This window comes from Phascolarctos cinereus, unplaced genomic scaffold (assembly GCF_003287225.1).
Source record: "Phascolarctos cinereus isolate Bilbo 61053 unplaced genomic scaffold, phaCin_HiC Scaffold_3;HRSCAF=262, whole genome shotgun sequence".
Taxonomy (NCBI): domain Eukaryota; kingdom Metazoa; phylum Chordata; class Mammalia; order Diprotodontia; family Phascolarctidae; genus Phascolarctos; species Phascolarctos cinereus.
This window is the reverse complement of record NW_027555736.1, coordinates 31,780,671-31,801,440: the sequence shown is the minus strand read 5'-3', so window position 1 is coordinate 31,801,440 and position 20,770 is coordinate 31,780,671. Positions and strand designations below refer to the sequence as shown.

Sequence of the window (20,770 nt, the reverse complement as noted above, 5' to 3'; positions counted from 1 at the left end):
GTGGGGATTCTTTTCATGTGTGGGTTTGGAATAGACGGCCACTGGGGACCCTTCCAATGCTCACATTCTGTGATTCTATATGTAAAGCGGTTTGCAGACCTTCGAACATTATATAAATGTTGGCTGTTATAAAAATGAATTGCCTTGAAATGATCAAGGCAAAGAAACTATAGATAAACATGCAGGGCATCTCAGAAACATATAAACATTTCAAGCCAAAACATTTTATTTGTAACTAAAGAAAGCATTTATGGGAAACAGTAAAACAACAATTCTGTCATTATTAGCATATTATTGCTATGAATCAAAACTGCAGGTCACCAGAAGGTGATGGAGAGAAGCTGGCTGTGGCGTGTCACCGGGGCTGAGTTGTGCGTGAAGAAAAATGGCACCAAATGGGGCAAAGAATAAATCCACAGAATGGTGAAATAACAGGAGCTGGGTGGCTGGGGGGTGGTGGCGGTGCTGGTGCCATGAGCAGAAAGAGGGGAATTAGGGGGAGGAGCGCCAAAGGGTCTTGTTTTTGTCTTCATCAGGAAGGCTAGACGGGGGATGGAGGGGGGGGGTCCTTCTTTGTTACTGTCTCGGTTTTCAATCTAGATATGTAACTGGTGAATTTGCAGACTACAACTGATGCGCAGAATCCCTTGGTTAAGCGCAGCCGTGGCTCTCTCGAGTGTGTTCATGCTGCAGACCTACCTGGTTTAGCTCCTCATCATTAGCCACTGCCAGGAGGATGTGTCTGGGGGCGATCCGGGCCTTTTTGTTGTCTCGCGCAGCATTTCCGGCCAGTTCTAGTATCTCAGCTGAAAAGTACAGGACACAAGATCAGCAAGCGTGAGGGGCAGAGCTGCCCTCCAGGAACATAGAACCTGAGGACCATTCTCGGGCTGGCAGCAGATAGCTGAACAAAGACCGAGCTGGGGGAGGGTGCTCGGGGGAAGACTGGCCAATGAGGGAGGGCTGGGCTGCCTGCTTCTGGAGGTGTCTGACCATGTTGGGTGGATGGAGGGCTCCGCTGGTTTATCACTTTGGGGAGCGTGCGGGCAATCTAGTGCTGCTTCCAGGCCGCTAAGCATAGGGGATGAGAACGATTTTTGATTGGCTTCTCAACTAGAACGAGTGTGGAGTAAACAGCCAAAGCAAGTCTCTCTTCCTCCCCTCTCCTCTGTCTCCCCACGCCTCTTTCTTCCCACCCTCCCTCTTCCCTCCTCTCTTTCCCCCCTCTTTTCCCTCCTCTCTCCCTTCCTCCCTCTATTTCTTTTCTTTCTTCCCCCACTTTTCCTCTATTTCTCCCTCTTTCTTCTTCCTACTATCTTCTCTCTTCTCTGTCCCCTTCTCTTTCTCTTTCTCCCTCCTCTCTCCCTCTCCCTCGCTCTTCTCTGCACCTCTATCTCTCTCCCTTCTCTCCTTCTCGCTCTTCCTCCCTTCTTTCTCCTTCCTCCTTTTCCTTCCCCCTCCTCTGCCTGGCTGTGGTCTAGAAAACTGCTATTGTAAGCCTCTGGGTGGAGAAAGAGAGAAAGCCTTCTGTCAAGGAGCATTGGAGATGGACCGGACTGTGACCTTGTGAGCTCTGAAAGGTTGGGAAGGCCACTTGAAATCCATGCCAGAGTTTGTGGACATCCAAGCCTGTTCTGCCAGCACAGCCCCAAGGTCCATCCTACTGGGAGATTCTGGGTCCTACAAGCAAGGGGGCATCTCTGGCCAGCATCTATGCTGTAATTTGGAAGTTAATTTGGCAAAGGCAAATGCTTTACATAAAATCTATCCCCTAACTCTACAGCATGCTTCTCAGGCTCCTGATAATCTTTGCCATCAGATGTTGCTTCTGGAACCAGGGCTACCTACTGCCTTTCCATGAGCCCCAGCCCAGATTCCTTTTGTCAATTAATTAACGAGCATTTATTACCTGCTTACCAAGTTTTTAGTAAGCTCTGGAAACACAGAAAAGGACTTCCAGGAATTTATGTTCTAATAAGGGAATCAAAATGTATATCAATAGGTATGTACAAGATGAGTCCAGAGTACAGGAAAGGTCATCTTGGAGGACTGCCTAGAAAGGCCTCCTGGAGGAGGAGGTGCTTAAACTGAGTTAGGTCAGAGAAATTAAGAGGTAGAGGTGATGGGGAAGAGCATTGCAGGCATGGGAAACAGCCATTGGAAAAGCCCAGAGGTGGGAGACAGAGCCTTTTGTGTAAGGAGGAGAAAGGGGGACAGAATGGCTGTACTGCAGAACAAGCATGGAAGGGAGCCATCTGTTAAAGCACTGGAAATATAGGAAGGGCCATTTGTAAAGAGGAGGAAACCAAACAGAGGAGTTTACCTTTGATCCTACGCATAATAGGGAACCAGTGGAGTTTAGGGGGTAGGCAGGGGACATGGTAAAACCTACATTTCAGGAAAATCACTTTGACAGCTCTGAGGAGGATAGATTGAGGCCAGGAGAGACTTGAGGCAAAGAGGCCAAGTAGGAGGCTGTTGCAATGGTCCAGGCTGAACTAGGGCAAAGCTGCTACGTGAGCAGAGAAGAGGAGAGTAGGTGAGCAATGTTGTGGATGTGGAAAGGACAAAATTGGGCAGCTGAATGGATATGTGGGATGAGTGAGAGGAAGAAGTCAAGGAAGATGTTGAGGTTGCAAACCTGGGTGACTAAAAAGATGGGGAGGACCTTGATGGTAATTGGCAAGTTCAGAAGAAGATGGATTTGTGGGGAAAGACAGTGTGTTTTGTTTTGGACATATTAAGCTTGAGAGAAACTTATAAAGAAATTCACACTACAGTATTAGTGACAATGCATTACTCAAAGGTTTCAAGCTGGAAGGCATCTTAAAAATAAGTCAACCCCCCTCATGTTTTAGAGGAAGAAACCAAGGCCCAGAGGAGTTAGTATCATTTCCACCACTGCACAGTGTAATAGTGATGATATTGGGTACCAAAAGGGAAAATTACCAAGATAAAATGCTTTCTAAATTAAAGAGAGGAATCATCACTTGGTGAAGACCCCACCCCTCAAAACAACAACAAAAAAATAGGCAAATTAAAAAGCCCCTAAAACCAATTTAAAAAAATCAAGATTCAAGAACTTAAATAGTCTCAGATCATCATTATTAACAACGACGACAGCTAGCATTTATATACCACTGGCAGGTTTGCAAAATAATTTACATGTTAAGTCATTTGATCCTCATAACATGGAAAGTTGGTGCTTTTCTCTATTTGGCAGTTGAGGAAACTGAGGCAGACAGTGGTTAAGTGACCTTCCCAGGGTCACACAGCTGGTAAGTGTCTGAGGCCAGTTTTGAACTCAGGTATTACCAACTCCAGGTCCTGAACTCTTAGGGACTTTGCCACCTAGCTGGGAGTAACCAGAACCTGAGAGTGAAAGAAAAAGGCATCCAACTAAGAACGGGGAGTTAACATAGGAGCAAAAATGTAATGATTGAAACAGACCATCGAAACGATTAAGAAATTAAAAATAAGGACTAGGAAGCCTTGGACTCATCCTGTGCTCCTGTAGCAGGACGGGGAATCAAATGGAGGTTATCTGACTCCAAACTCAGGACTTATTGTACTGCATATGTCTCTACTGCATGCACTGGAAGTACCCTCTAACCCTTTTGGCCTCTCCCCTGGATTGGCTGGTTCCTCCCAGATGCTCCATTTCTTTTCTTTTCTTTTCTTTTTCTTTTCTTTTCTTTTCCTTTTTGGTGAGGCAATCAGCGTTAAGTGACTTGCCCAGGGTCACACAGCTAGTAAGTGTCAAGTGTCTGGGACTGGATTTGAACTTGGGTCCTCCTGGCTCAGAGGCCAGAGCTCTATCCACTGTGCCACCTAGCTGCCCCAGTTTTTTTTTTTTTTGCAATGGGGTTAAATGACTTGCCTAGGGTCACACAGCTAGTAAATGTCAAGTGTCTGGGACTGTATTTGAACTCAGGTCTTCCTGACTCCAGGGTCAGTGCTCTATCCACTGTACCACCTAGCTGCCCTAGAAGCTCCATTTGAAGAAGGATGCCCAGGCTGGCTGTGTCTCGGTGCCTCTCCAGGCCATCCTGCTGACACATCTCGACAGGGTGCTCTCTACCATGACCCCCATCTCCCCTTTCCTCCATCAGAGTCTAAGCTTCTTGAGGGTCAGGACTGTCATCCCCCCCGTATTCCTATTCCCTGCACTTAGCACTGAAGGGCTGTACCAAGTTCTCTTTTCCCTCAGGGAGATTCGTAAGCAACATGACCCGGAGCCCTTGACCATGCCAGGCCATCCTCTGGATGCTCCCAAGCTCACCAATACTGTCCCTAAAATCTGGAGGCCAGAAATAAAGACACTGCTCCATGGCTCCGTCACTGAAGCCTGAGGATGTATTAGCTCTTTGGCTGCCCTATCACCCTGATGTCTCATACTTTTATGCAGAGAAATCATCCTGTGACCTAAGTCATACCTCCATCTGCCTCTGTGTCCTCATCTGTAAAATGGGGAAATAATAGCATCTACCTCTCACAGTATATGTGAGGATCAAATGACTTGACATGTAAGAAACTTTGCATATCTTAAAGTGCTACATAAATAAGTAGGCAGCTAGATGGCTCAGTGGATAGAGTGCTGGGTCTGGGTTCAGGAGGGCCTGAGTTCAAACCTGGCCTCAGACACTTACTAGCTGTGTGACTGGCCAAGTCACTTAACCTTGTTTTCCTCAGTTTCCTCATCTGTAAAAGGAAATGGCAAACCACTCCAGTATCCTTGCTGAGAAAACCCCAAATGGGGTCACAGAGTCAAACACAACCCATCATTATTGTTGTTATTAATGATGATATGAAACTAAGTTCTCGGATCTTGATTTTTCATTGATTTTGCTTAAAATGGAAGTAATCACTCATGTTTGTCTGTTCAGAAGGATTCAATAACTACTTTCTATCATTCCAGCTAAGTTTGCCACACAGTATATTGGCCACGGGATAATCAAATATTTTTTCCCCCAGAGAAATTCCTGGGACCTTCCACTAAATTGATAGGATCATAGATCCAGAGCAAGATGCTTAGCACAGTGCCAGGCACACAGTAGATGCTTAATAAATGCTTATTGACCGACTGATGGAAGAGCCCTTGGAGATCAGCTAGTCTGACTCCTTCATTTAGTAGATGAGGAAATAGGTCCAGAGGAGTTCACCTTGCCCAAGGTCATCCTGCTTGTAAGTAGCTGAGCCAGAATTTGAACTCATGGATGGAGATCATGTTTTATCCTGAGTCCTCTGGAACTGTGGTTGATCATTTCATTGATCAGATTTCCTAACTCTTTCAAAGTCGATCATCATACAATACTGCTATTGCCGTATATATTGTTCTCCTGGTTCTGCTCACTTCACTTTGCATCATTTCATACAAGTCTTCCCAGGTTTCTCTGAAATGGTCCCCTTAGTTCATTTCTTACAGCACAATAGTATTTCATAGCATCCACATGGCATAACATACCACCCACCATCTTATAGAGAAGTAATGGACTCAGAGTACAGATTGAGATGTGTAGGTATACATACACACATGCACATGTATGTGCATACATGGCCAGTGAGGGAATTTGTTTAGCTTCACTCTTCATGTTTATAGCAAGGATTTTGTTTTTCTTGCTTTCTTAACTAGGGGGTGGAATGGATGGGAGAGAATGCAGATAGAGAAATAAAATAAGATTGAATATTAAGAAAAGATAATGGAGAGGAGATTGGAAGAGCCTAGAGGTAGGGAAATAATTTAGGAGGGTATTACAATAGTCCGGACAGGCCAAATTGTCTTTCCTTCTTTTCTTTCTTCCTCTTTTTCTTCTCTCTTTCACTCTTTTTCTCTCACTATTTTCTCCTACTCAGTTTTAAAAGGGTGTTGTTGAGTTTTGTTTTGATCCTAAACTATCCCACCCTCAATAACCTCAGAACCTGAAAAAAATCCCTGGGTCTCAGGAACCAGAAGAAAGGGCCAATCTGCAATATTTAGCCAAGATTATACTTGTTCCCTTTAATATTATGGAAGAAATGAAAGGAGTGGTCTCACAAAGACTAAAATTTGTATTTTTTTTTAAACAGGGTCAGCCATTTCACTGGTTGTAGAGAGCTCTTGGTGAGCAATTTCCTTCTCCAGCTCAGATCAGCATGTTCTCTGAAACTAACCCCAGAAATTCTGTGTCCTGAAAACAAATTGATATTTTCAAACAAAATCCATATAGGGAAATAATAATATCTACAAAAAGTTCATACTCCAGTGATAAAAGTGATCTGAGTATGTCATGCCAACAGAACAAGAATTATTAACAAAAAACCCATTAAGAGTTTGTTTATATGGTACTTCATAGAGGAAATGCATTATATCATTAACAAACTAATCCTCTTAATATCTTTTTCATGTTTGTTATTTGACAAAACCTTTTTGGGGAGGCCAAGTTATTGGTTTGGGCTTTAATGGTTAAAATTTTTAAAAAACCAATCAGTTCTTCAGTCATTTGTACCAACGATTGATTTGCCTGATTTGTGATCTTCCTAAAATGGCTACTAAAAAAAAAAGACAAGAAAGGAATTATAAATGCAATTTCACAAATAAATTTGTTTTGTAAAACTTGGTTCAAGTCAGGGGCACAACATGGGAGAGCTCCATGCCCCAACATCCCTGGAGGTGGAGCTCTTGGTTGCCAGCCTGCCACTTGAGATGCCTGGGGGAGTCTGGGTGCCGGATCCCACCCAGATGGTGGGCTTCAAGTCAGAGTTTAAAGTGCCTCAGGAGGAGAGGAGGATGAGCTTAATGAAGTAGTATGGATTTGTCTTGAGGGAATTGGTGTGTTGATTTCAAGCCTGTCACAGTCAAAGGAGGGGGGGGATAAGCTAATCTAGTTTTTGTTCTTGTGAGTAGTTGGATTTATCACATTTCATGTCATCTTGGGGACACCTTTAGTGCCCTCTAGCTAAGGTGCATTTATTCACGTGGGACTGGAAAGGCTCAAAGGTAACAGACATACTCTTGATCTCACTGAAGTCATTTTCGCCTGAAAGCTGGATAGACTGATGTCAGGGTTCATAAATACTCGGTGACAGGCAAAATAAGACAAAATGAACATACTAAGGAAAACTGTAGGAATCTTGAAGGAATACACAAAAATCTAAAGGGTTATACTCCCCTCCACACCTTCCTCTAGACTAACGACACAATCACTTGCTACCTACAGGGGGCCAAGCGCAGCCTGCTTTCTGAGAACTTGCTAGAGCTTGTCAATTTCCCGGGAGCTTCTCCTGTTGGGTGGAGAGCGTTACCCAGAGGGTGAATAGTGGAGTGTCTTTATCAACAAACAGGGTTAAGTACTCAGGCAGCAGTATCTGTTTGTAGTTAAGGAAAGATAAAGAGACTGAGGCTCTGAGAGTTTCCGTGGGTTTGCTTAGTAAGAGTTGGAAGTGAGATGTGAATCAAACCAGTTTCTGAGTCCTGTTTGCCTCTCTCTGTTTCTCTCTTTCGGTCCCATCACCTTAACTCTTTTACCCTACCTTTGGCCTGTAGTTCTCTAGATGTACACTGGTCATTCTTGCTTGAATGAACAAGACCTTCTGACTGCTGAGCTCATTCTATATAAGGCCTGATAGAAGTAAGTCGCATTCATGTTCTGTATCAGGATCAGTTGGAAGATATTGAAAAGGACATTAGTTCAAAGGAGAGAAGACTGCTATTGCCGTCTTCCGTATCTGAAGAGGAATTAGATTTGTTCTTCTTGGCCCTGGCAGTTAGAACTAGGAAGCGAGGTGTGGAAGTTACAGGAGATTTAGGCTTGATGCAAGGAAAAATTTTCTAAAGATGACAACTCTCTAGAGGTGGAAGAGGTGCCTGGGGGCAAGTGAGCTCTGATCACTGAGGGCTCTCAGAGAGGTGGGAGTGCCTTTGGTTGGGTCTACTGTGGAGGGAGAGGTGCCAGGGCAGGTGGGACTGGAGGCTGCCCCCCAGCTGACAACCTGTGATTTGCTCAAACTGAATAGATCAAGCTTAAATTTACTTTGAAAAAAGGCTCAAAAATAGTGATGTCATCCCTATAGGACCAATTTATCAAATTAGGTGAAGCTTTTCCTCCTCTGTGTTCTCACAAGTTTCCTTTGATCATACACAGCAATAGATCTGCACAATGTATGTTTGCGGTTTGACCAGCCAGCTGCCATTATATGCAATGAGACCAGGGCTCTCTGGGTTCTCTCTCTGTCTTTGTCTCTCTCTCTTAACATAAGTTAAAAGTAATTTTCTAACCTCAAGTCAAACATATGTCCAGTATCACAGACCTCTAATCAACACCAAACAACAGCAGTGAAACAAACAAGACAGTCTTGGTGTGGGGCCCCTACTGCCTTTTCTGCATGCTCTACCTGGAGATGGTACCTTAGAGCCCCAGCTCCTCAGGGGATGGAGGCAAGCAGCTGACGGTCTTTAAGAGCTGAAGGCCAGCAGAGGGCAGCAGCGAGCAGCTCACCGAGCCTGAGACTGGTGGAACCACCCAGCAGAGCAAACAAAACCGAGGGCGAAGATGCGGCGCCCAGCAGATATGGCCATGCAACACGCAGAGGAGAAACAGCCCCCAGCAGGGACCCGCATGATAACGTCACAATGACATCATCATTAGCACTACCAAGGGAGCTCCCAGTCATGTGTGCACAGCTTCCAGCTACCTGAGATGTGTACCCTGATCACAGAGATTCGTGTTACATGCACCTTCATGTATGTTCCCTAGACACACATGCTTCTTCCATATGTGTTCCTGGTCATGTATTCTCTAGAGGCAGCTAGGGGACACAGTGGATAGAGCACGAGGCCTAGAGTCAGGAAGACCAGAGTTCAAATCTGGACTCAGACACTTCCTAGCTGTGTGACCCTGAGCAAGTCACTTAAGCCTCAGTTTCCTCAAGTGGAAAATGGGGATAGGCAATATAACAGCACCTTCCTCTCAAGGTTGTTGTGAGGATCAAATGAGATCATATTTGTAAAACACTTAATATGGTACCTGGTATGTAATAAGTGCTTAATAAATGCTTGCTTCCTTCCTTCTTTCCTCCCTTCCTTGCTCCCATCCTTCCTCCCTTCTTCCCTTCTTTTCTTCCTTGTTCCTTCCTTTCTTCTTTCTTTCTCCCTTACTCCCACCTCCCCTCCCATCTTTCCTTTCTCCCCATCTCCCTCTATCCTGCCTTCCTTCTTTCCTCCCTTCTTCCTCTCCCTCTCTCTATCCTTCCTTCCTTCTTTCCTCCCTTCTTCCTCTCCCTCTCTCTATCCTTCCTTCCTTCTTTCCTCCCTTCCTTCTCTCCCTCTATCCTTCCTTCTTTCCTTCCTCCTTCCCTCCCTTCCTTCTTCTCTGCATGTGCCCTAGCCCTAAGAGTGGCATGGTAGGAGAGTATACCTCATATGTACATGCCAAGATCTTTTCTTGCTACTTCATTGGCTATGATGTTTGATTAAATGTCTCTTATTTTGAGATAATAATAGCCACCACTTATATAATGCTTTGAGTTTTCCAGAGTGCTTTGCATATATGAACTCATTTGAGCCTCATAACAACCCTGGGAAGTAGGTGCTATTATTATCTCGACTTTACAGATGAGGAAACTAAGACAAAGGGAGAAGACATAATCTGCCCCGGCCATAAAACTAGCATATTGAGGGAGAATTTGAATTTAAGGTTTTTTTGACTCTAAGACAGGCTTATTATCTACTATGCCACCTAACTGCCTCATACTAAATAACTACAAACATGTCCCTAATGTGTGTCCTCTGACTGACTGATAATAACAAGCACATCACTGAGGGCTCGTGAGCTATGTTTTGATTCAGTGCTATCCCACAGAGTGCTCGAAGCCCATGTGAGCAGGAATCCTAGATGTGGGGGTGTGCCAGAGCCAGCTCCTATCAGATCAGGAGAGCCAATGATTAAACTTTCTCTGTGGATATCTTTACCTCAGACATCTCAAACACTACAAATCAGGGCTTAACTTAATTTTTTGTTCATTATCTAGAATGAAGAAAGAGATGGAGAAAATAATGCAGATTAAACTTAGAAGTATATCATATGTACATGTTCCCCAGAGAGATGGTTGTTAAATATTTAGCAGCACACCTCTGACCAGGTGCTACTATATATTTACCTACTTATTCTATCTATCCATCTATCTATCAACTACCTATCTATCTATCTATCTATCTATCTATCTATCTATCTATCTATCTATACCTACCTACCTATCTATCTATCTATCTGTCTGCCCATATAATAATAGGGCAGGTAGGTGGTACAGTGGATAGGACACTGGGTCTGGAGTCTGGAAGACTCATTTTCCCACATTCAGTTATGGCCTCAAACACTTACTAGCTATGTGAGCCTGAGCAAGTCACTTAACCTTGTTTGCCTCAGTTTCCTCTTCTGTAAAATGAGCTGGAGAAGAAAATAAGCAACCACTCCAGGATCTTTGCCAAGAAAACCCCAAATAAGGTCACAAAGAGTTGGACAGGACTGAAAAAATGACTGAAAAACAAAAAATAGACAATCATATGTATTATATGTAGCTATAGACACATTATATATGCATACACACAAATGTGTATACATATATGCCACTAATATTTATTGAGTGTGTATAAGAGTACTGTCCTCCCTTCCATCTGTATCTTTTCAATGGACAATATTACTACATTGCATTTTCTCATTACTGGACATAATCCTAAGATGGCATGTCTGTTACCTCACACTTACATTCTTTTGATTTCTGCCTAATGAAATGAGCCCTCACCATACTTTTGGCTCCATTTTGACACAATTCTTCCTCTCATATGTTTGAAGCATGAAGTGATTAAGTGATGAGATAGTGATTTAATAGCTGGAAAAACAGGGAGGCAGAAATAAGGCATCTTTTTCTGAGGCCAAAGCAAAAGACATAAGGCTACCCCAAGAACATCAGAGTTGGAAAGTCTCAGAGATCACCAAGTCCTAGAATCAAAGCCTCTCACAGGCAGCAGAGACACCGGAGGCCTGCTGGTCCCATCTGTACTGAAGCAAGATTCCAAGTCTTCTCATTTTAGAGGTAAGTCCCAAGAAGTCCCAAGAAGTGAAGCAATTCCTCCAAAGCCACACCACTGGTAAGTGGTGGAGGCAGAATCTGAACCCAGGCTTCTGGCTCCCCATTTACTGTTCTTTCCACCTAAACTATGGAAGGGCTAGCTGTAGCATGTTGCCATGACATTTCAGCCATGGGATAGCCTCTCCATATGCTTAAACTAGGAGTAGTATTACCCTCCCCCCACCCTCCACCCCCAGTGCAGAGACATCATGCAGTAGACCAATCCAGATGAGACACAGAAAGTTTTTCTCTTTCCTAAGTTGTCCGATTAAATTGTCTGTGTCTCTGTTTTGGGGAATAGACTTTCTAGCATTCTTTAGCATCAGCCATTCTTTTGGCACTGTGCTCCCCAGAACGCAGAGGTAGGGAGCAGGGAGCCTAGTCATAAAAGATAAATCTGAAAGGTAAAAACCAGTGCAAATCTACTGAAAACTTCTTGACTCATTTCCAGGAATCTCTGAGGGGCACTAAGTCTGGTCAAGGAAGAAATGAAGAGATGTATGTACTTTGGAGTTCAAAAGAAAACACTCCCATTTGCCATGACTCTTTTCCATTATACGCTATTCAGTTTGATTCAAATCAATACACACAGATGGAGTACCTATTATGTAAGTCAACCATATTCTTTGGAGATCTGGGCAGGGGGCTATGATGGTGACAATTAGGCCTCGCCTCTTTTTTTAAGGTTAAGAGATAAGAGTGAAAGTTCTAGCAGACCCAATAATCTGGAAAGCCCTCAGGGATGGACCTGGTGGTAGGTAATATGTCATATAATAAAAATCTAATAAATATTACATAGTCACAGCGTTCTCCCTGGGTGAGGACCAGTCTAGCGCAGTTGGAGAGACTGGGCTGAGGCAGCTGAGCAGGGAGGCTGCTGTCTGGGCTCACAGTAATGTGGACACAGCTGGGTAAGGGGGGAGAGGGCTAATCTCTAATGCCATAAAAGGGCAAAGATTTTTTGTTAGACCTCTCTTATGGACACTTTGTGCCTTCCTCTGTGTGGAGTTTCTTTGATTTCATGCCATGCGAATCTCACCTCTCTGTGCCCTTAGCCCTGCTACAAGGGCTCCGTTTTCTGGCTCTGTGCAGGCCTCTGGTTGCTTCTGTGAATTCCTTTAGTTGTGACCTTGGCAATGCTTGAGTTTTCATGCCTTCTCCTCCCCCAGTATGTTTCCCCCTTACCTCTACTTATTAACTCCTCATCATCTCCATCATGCTGCAGCTCTGACTCCCTACTCCCTTCTCACCAGGGAGGGCAGGAAAAGGATATCAAATAGTTTAGAATAAATGTTTTCAGGGAGATGCTGTGTGCATGTATGGTCATCAGGCCCCCTCTCCCTGGATGCAGATGGACAAGCATTGGGTACACATTGGGCATTGGTTGGCACAGCCAGAAACACACACAGAGCCCTGCAGGGATGTAACAGCCAGCCCTTCCAGAAGAGCATCCTGACACTAAACAGGAAGGGCAGGCCCAGTGGGCCTGACTGCTGAGTCCATACCTGCAGCGATACCCCCAAGCTGTCCCCAGCCACCACCGCGTATTGCAGAATTGTCTCGCCAAGTCTCCTAAAACAGTACTCCAGAGGCCTTACCTGAGTCTGTCTTCAGGAATGGGTGGAAATCCTAAAGCAATGGGCTGGTTTTGAAGTGGGGGCCTCTGGGGCTGCCTTCCATGGGCTAATGGTGTCCCACCTGTGATCTCCTTTGTTTCCTTCCCTCGGTACTTTCTCCGTCCTTCTCAATGTACTTTACTGCGCCTCCTTCTCCCCATTATACTGACATCTTTGGCTGAAGGCTCCTCGGCCTCTTTTAAAATGCAGCCACTTCAGGGAGAGGTGTCTCATTCATACCTTGTCAATTACGCTTTCCTGTGGATAACTTTATATACGCCTTTCTGGAGAGCAGGTTTTTGTAGGAATTGTAGGAAGAAAGCCCAAGGAAATCTAGTGCCTGAGGTATAGATGGGGAGGGAGGCTGGGAAGGTCATAGAAAGGACAGACTGGGGACTTAGAAGACATATTTTCTACTTCTCAATTTTGCCTTGGGTCAGTCAGTTCTGGGTGGAGGATTGTAAAACAATGACAGTAAATGTTTATCAGAGGCAAAATAGGAAATGTATAAGGTTATTAGCAAAGAAAGAAGTAGAGCATTATGTCTACTTTCAAGATTATGTGCTTTAAAGTTCATTTTAGACACATAAGTATGTAGGAATGTGAGTATCTTCTGGTGTTTCTTCCTAGAGTGTGCACGATCATGGGGTCAGTAAAACTGTTCACTTGTTTTCAGTCATGTCCAATTCTTCACGGCCCCCTTTGGGATTTTCTTGATACTAGATACTGGATACTGATACTTAAAGATACTGGAGTGGTTTGCCATTTCTTTCTCCAGCTCATTTTACAGATGAGGAACTCAGGGAAACATAGTGAAGTGACTTGGCCAGGGTCACATAGCTAGGAAGTGTCTGAGGCTGGATTTGAACCTAGGAAGAGGAGTTTTCCTGACTCCATGCCTAGCCTTCTATCCACTGTGCCACCTAGTTGATTCAACTTTCTGGCCCAGCATCTATCAGTAAGTTATGATTAGCACAACAGGGTTTTGAAGCCTTCAGTTTCAATACGCCTGTACCCAGAGATAGATAACACAAAGATTAATTTTGAACAAAATGTATGTAGAGCTCAATTGAGACACATAAAGTTGGTCACGTCATCTTTTGGGCCTTTGTGTTCTCATCTGTAAAATGAATGGGGAGAGTAGATAGGGTCCAGGTCCTAAAGCAAGAGTCAGTAAACTGAGGCTTGCAGGCCAAATCAGCCCACCACCTATTTTTGGATAGCCAGTGAGATAAGAAAGGTTTTTGCATTTGTAAATGAAGTTGTTTCAGTTTTAAAGAGTTGCCAACCCCTGTCCTAAATCCTCTGATCTTAAAACTAAGTCAAATTGCCTTCAAGGGTGGCTCAGGATATCTAGCAGGGTTCTAGGGTGTCCTTACCATCCTACCCCCATTTTCTTAGCTATTTGATAATCTCCCCCAATTTCCTTTAAAAAGAGAAAAGCATGTCAGTCTACAACTGAGCTAAGTAAAAAATGCATGGCTGAAATTACCTGTTACTGTAAATGAAGTATAAGGACTAGTTATCGCATCCTTCCCCATTTTGGTAAGGGAGAAGCAATTAGGAAAACAGAAAGGCATTTCAAAAGTGAGGCAAGACATTGCCTTTAATTGGGAAAGGGGCTTATAAAGAAGAGAATGGAAACAGATAAGGGCTTCACAACTTTTCTAGGGTTGTTACTATTATTGTTGTTGTTGTTATTATTATTATTATTTGTAGTAGTAGTAGTAGTAGTGGTAGTCATCATTGCCATCATCATCATCATAGTAACAACCCTAGGTCATCTTCTTTATTAAATAGGGTCTATCCTAGTAAAGGAGGTTGGTCTCAACACCCACATTTTAAGAATTCAACAGATTAAGAAACATATTGCCCAGATTATGACATGCAACTAGACAGGTAGCCCACGGAGTTCATTCGTACCTAGAGTTCTTTGTCTATCTCTATCTTGGATAGATGCTGCAGATGGACAGTGAACTAGGCTAAGAATTGAAAAGGGAGGAGGAAATTTAGCTGGATAACGTTTGGGAAATGGTGCAGGCCTTTCAGTAGGCTGCCTGCTGGTGTCTAAGTCCATCTTTTTATTATCCATCTTCTTCCAGTGATGAATCCTGTAATGCCATCAAAATATCAAGAGACCCAAAGGACAGTGGAAGGGCTGGCTGTAGCATGTTGCCAATAATGACATGCACAAAAAGAGATGTCAAAGATCTCATCAAGCATCTATGTCTGAGCAGCAGAGGAGGCTGGCCAGCCAGGGCTTAAGAATGAAAAGTAACAGAGGAAAGCTCAAGTGCTGTGTTGCTGCCTTTGAGATATGAAAAGAACCAGAGGAAGGTCTCTAGAACATAGGTAAGATCCTCTATGGAGGAAGTTCAAAGAAGTTGATTTAGGCTTCACCTAAGGAAAAAGGTCTTAATGATGAGCTGGGGCCCCAAATGGAATGGGGGTAGTCCTGGCAAAAGGTCTTCAAGCAAAGGCTGGAGGCCGACTTATTAGGTCTATTATAGAGTGGGAGCCTCTTCTCAGGTGGGGGTCAGGTTAGATGGCGGCCCCCTCTCCAACTCGGAAGTTCTGTGATTTAGGAAATCACAGAAAGATAATGGAGAAGAACCAACCAGCATAAGAAAGCGTGGCATTTTGCCCTTGGGGGGATAGCTGTGCCAACAAGATCACATGTCTATTCAACATGAGATTTTAATACTTGGTATGATTATAATGTAGAAATTTGCTTTTTAAAACAGGGGTAAGCTTAGTTTACTGAGGTGTCACTGTTGCTTGTAGTAAGCAAGAATACTTCAAAATGCCAGAGACACCACCTTAATGACTAAAAGTCCATGGCAAGTAAGAGCTGATGACAATAGACAACCTTCATAACTTCGCTAAGACCGTTTATTATTAATTTTAATTTATTAATCTTAATTCACATGATGCTGATGGATAATGCCAGTCCTAGCAAAGAGGCTGATCTAACTATCCATGGAAGAAAGAGAAAGTGGAAGAAACAAACCCGACATATTGCCTAGATTATGGCATGCAGTCCCTTTCTGAATTGGGTAGGGGTCTCCAAAATACCCGCAATGTTGGGAAAAGAAGGCAGTTGCTTTTCTTGCTTGGATAATCAAAAGGGAAGTAATAAAAGCCAACAAGAATGTTTTTCAAATAGAAAAATTATAATCAAGGCAAGATTTTTCAGTTTTGTGGAAAAATATTTTCCTACAGGATAAAGAGAAAACTAACCATCCTGTTTACTTAATCTGACATAGGCTAATAATAATCTAGATGAAACAAAAATCCATTTATGACTAAACTGGAACATGTCAGCTAGGAGGGATTTAAAAATGGACACTGTCCTTTCCTTTATATAGTTGATATTTTTTGAGTGCAAACTGAATTTTCATTAGTTGGCTTACATTGTAAATGCACTGGGGAAGCTTGCTGTTAAAGGAATCCAATCATGAAGCCTTTTATAAAATGACTAATATACACTCAGTCTGTATTTTATGCAAAATATTGTGTTCACCTACACACACTCCATCTACCCTGATTGATTGGTTCCACACTCAGCGAAACAACATTACAGGGACGATTACTTTGCGAGACCAATGTTGCGATCTGTCTCAGACAATTAGTGTTACAATGTAACAGGTTTTTATTTGTTTTGTTTAGTTTTACCAGAGTTGGGTTTGTTTATAATGCATTCTTCCCATTGTTACAAAGCAACACTAAATTAGGGTAATATAATGTAGGGCACACTTAGGTGGTATTTACCTGATGTGAGAGGGGGGCACACCTGTAACAGTCTATAAATATTTTTGTAGATTTTGTGCTCTCGATTTTAATTCCGTGGTTTCTCTGCCCTCTTTATTCCCCTTAAACCTTGTAATTTCATCATAATCTATTTCTTTTGGCTAAGAGACAAGCTCAAGAATTCTCTAGTCCATCACCATTAGCCTTAAAGCAATCAAAAGATAATTTAAATGATCCTTCCATAAACCGTGTCAGATAAAAGAGTGAGGGATGAATTCTCAGTTCAATCCAGGAAAAGTATTTTCATTTCTTGACATTTAAAAAAATTACCTGCGAGGTATTCTATGACGGCTGCCATATAGACTGGAGCGCCCACACTTATTCGGTATTTAAATGTTCCTTTCTTCAGGTATCTCATCATTCTCCCCACGGGGAAAATGACGCCCGCCCTGGCTGAGCGGGATAGTTTAGACATTTTCTTCTTCCCACTTCTGCCCGACATCTTGCTGCCGTTTTTCTCTCAGTTTGCTGACGCAGGAATCTTCTGTCACACTGACCACAATGCTGTAGAGGGAAAGAAAAATGGGACTGAGGACACACTTAGGGCACATGTAACTCTAAAGCAGGGCTTCTTAATCTTTTTTGGGGTCATGGACCCCTGTAGCAGGCATGGTTATAAATGCATAAAATAAAATGCATAGAATTACAAAGGAAACCAATTATATTAAAATACAGTTATAAAATATATTTTTTTAAACCCACAAGTTTAGGGATCCCAGATTAAGAACCATCGTGGTCTAAAGCAGAGGTGTTTCTTCTCATGCACACTCCAGTACAGCTGAACCAGATTCAAATGAAATTGGAAAATATCTAACAAAATAAAAATACAATAAAACACAGATAAAGATAATATGTGGTTTTCTAAGGCAAAATGTAGCCCACAGGAATCCACATGCACATCCCATTTTAAATTGAATTTGATACCACTGGTCCAAGGCAATGCTGTTGCTTTTGTGTAAAGCCTGGCCAAACACCAAGGTAGCTGAACAGCTGATTTCACAACAAAACGGTGTCTGCCAGCTGCTGCAGCAGGGCACAGAGGAGGGCAGTGAGGAGGCTTAACCCGATGAGAGAGAGCTTTAGCCCAAGGCCTGCTGCCCCATGTACCAGCATCCACAGAGATTGAATCAATGGCAGGAGGACAGAGAAATACTGAATGACAAGGGCATCATTCCCTACAATAATTTCTGCTCTTTTTATGATATGCTTTTGACTTTTAAAAAATAAATATCACATAATTCATATGACCATGACTTTTTAAATGACTGGTTTGGAGAAACATGACTCTTGGAGCTGATACACATTTATCGCATGAAAACACTTTTCAGCCCTACATTGGAATATTACTTATTAAGACAGCAATAGATCAGAAGGGAGCGGTTTTATTGTATACCTTAATGCATCTTAACCAAACATTACAGCGTACGGGCAGCTACTGCCATTTAACATACTGTAAGCATCTGCGCCATAGCACCTGGAGTGGCCAGCGTGCTTGCAAAAGAAAGATGACCTTGGAGAAAACATCAAAATTTCATCGCAGCAGAGGGGTTTTCAGCACAATGCTACAGAAGTCAGGTATATAAACACTATTATTTATGGAAGTCAAGCACCTTTAAAATAAAAACAAATCATATGCTTATGGGCAAAATCTTGGCAGGAACTGAAATTTACATAGTGAATTTTAACATCCTGGATGGGCTTAAAGCACATGGTTAGATTCAGTACTGTGGTGATGAATGGAACCTTGCTTAGGACTAATAAATCCAAGTTTTAAATATTTTCCAGCAGGAGTGGGAAAAAAGAACTGAGATTTCCTTTAGTAATGTGTTAATGACTCAAAGATATTGCTTTTAGGGACAGGGGCATTTCAAATGACCATCCACAAATGATGATGATGATGATGATGATAGCCAATATTTATGTAATACTTTAAGGTTTGCAAAGCACTTCGCATCACCTTGTTTGAGTCTCCCAACAACCTTGTGAAGTTGGCACATTTTAGGAGCCTGTAGCATAGTATAAAAAGAACACTAGGTTTGGAGACAGGTGACCTAGGATCAAATCCTAACTTTAGTATTTATTATATTTGTGCCACCAGGCAATTCACTTACCCTCTCTGTATCTTACTTTCTTCATTCCTAAGATGTGGAAAATAATCCTTAAAAAAGTTGTTGCAACAGAAAAATTAATCTTCCTGTGATCAATCTGGTGATGAGCCTCTTTGATCATAGCTCTTAAAGGCTGGTCCTCAGATGAGAGTCCTAGTTCACGACTAGGACTGTGCTTGGAGCCTTTCTAGCTTGTTGGGATGTGTGAGAAAATGCACACCTGCCTAGACTTCAGAAACCTAGGTTCACCTTCATATGATGATGAGACATTGGGTCAGGACTTCCAGGGTGGGTAGCTAGGCTTTCCAACCGTTTAAAAACTTTAAAGGAGCATAGCAATGTGAACTATTATGTCATCTGCATTGTTGAAACATGACAGCTTGAAATGTCAGAATGACTCTTAACTACTTTCTTATTCTGTATGGTTTTTTGCTATCCAAAGTTGTGGAATCTGCATTCTTCCATGTGGCAAGTAGCATAAACCATCTCTAAACTCTCATAAAGAGGGGTAGGGACTGGGCAGTGCCCCTTCTTCCACCTTGCTGCTCCCAACATAGAATGTAGACTCAATTAGGTGAGCTTGTAGCTGGGTCCCTGGCTGCTTTGCTCATTCTGTGTATTCCTTCTTGGGTAAGCAACTAGATGTAGTTCTCAAGGTATATATGCCCGGGCTTGTAAGTTCAACAGGTCTAAACATCTTGGGTCTACTTAGAAGAGGGACTGGTTATAGCAGATGCAGGAGAAGTTGACTGGAAAAGTGGCTGAAATGCAAAATTTAGAGAAGTTTGTAGTTGAGTGACAGTATGAAGCACAGGTGAAATGTAAAATGCTTACTCAGCAATCTCATCATTGCTTTTGATGTTGATATAGTTTAAATATCAGTCTCCCAGCAGACTGTAACAATAGCTATAGGCCAAGTTTTACTAAGTCCTGTTTTTAAGTTCTGTCAATGTGCAGTATGAGTCTTTTATGTTTTGTATTCCTTTTGTATGCAAAATAAACTACCTGTCCTATTCCTGATTTATATGGTTCATTGAGTACCTTTTTAACTGTCCCATTTTGGGAGAAACCGCTGCAGCTTAGACTGATTAACCATGACTTAAACTATAAATAAATCATCCTAAGATGTCACTGGGATAGTGGACATAAGCTGACAAGTGTGAGAAAAAGAAATCTAGTTGTTTTAATTAGAGGCAGGCTCCCACCAAACATGGAGTGCAATGCCCTGCTAATTTGTGTCTCAAGGTTATGCACATATTTGACAATATTACAAGATTTCAGTGGGTTCATGAGCTTATTTATGTGAATTCTCCTTCCAATAGATAGCCCATAACTCATCTACAACTTCTCATCCTGAGTGACTCTTGTCCACAATTTTCCGTACAGTCTCCCTGGAGGCTCCAACCAGTGTTCTGAAAGCCTTCCTCTAGGTCCATTAATATCATGTGTGTAGTAATGCAACACTCCTCAGTTTATTCATGTCTTTTCCCCAACCCTCACTAAGTGACTGGCTTATCTGTTCCACAACCATATACCTGTTGTAGGCTATCTCCCATACCCCTTATGTATGCAAGCCATTGTTGGTAATATTTTTATTTTATTTTCTAATTTTCAGTTCCAAATTTTCTTCCTCCACCCCTCCATCACCCATTCAGAAGGCAAGAAATATGATGCTCATTATACATATGAAGTCAAGCAAAACATATTTCCACATTAGCCATGCTGTGGGGAAAAAAGCAAGAAATATACAGTAAAAATATGCTTCGATATGCACTCCGAGTCCATCAGTTCTCTTTCTGGAAGTGGATAGCATTTTTCATCATCAGTGCTTTGGAACTGTAGATCACTGTATTGATCAGAGTAACTAAAACTTTCACAGTTGATTATCATTAGGTATTGTACTTTTATGCAGATCTTATGTCCTTCTATTGCCTTTTGGGCCAGTCATAATTTTGATTCCTTGATGATGGTGTTCTATGACTCAGACATTTAGTATCATGGGAAGAACAGTGACGTTTAAAAAAAAGATGGATTTTTGTTTCAGGGAGTAGTAGCATGGGATTTTTAAGTGCTGTGTGACATCCCAAATGCAATATAGCCTATTCTCCTCCTCCGATTCAACTCTGGGCCCAG

General features: G+C 42.5%; 1 protein-coding gene across 1 annotated transcript in view; it reads right to left on the bottom strand.

Annotated features, from left to right (window-relative positions):
• Positions 1-20,770, bottom strand: part of MACROH2A2 (macroH2A.2 histone) — a 60,677-nt gene that overhangs the window by 18,270 nt on the left and 21,637 nt on the right. The window contains exons 2-3 of the mRNA XM_020975208.2: positions 16,800-17,033; positions 700-806 (exon numbers count right to left, since the gene is read on the bottom strand). Of these exons, the coding sequence (XP_020830867.1) occupies positions 700-806; positions 16,800-16,971 (279 nt within the window). The 5' untranslated portion in view covers positions 16,972-17,033. The remainder of the gene's footprint in view (positions 1-699; positions 807-16,799; positions 17,034-20,770) is intronic.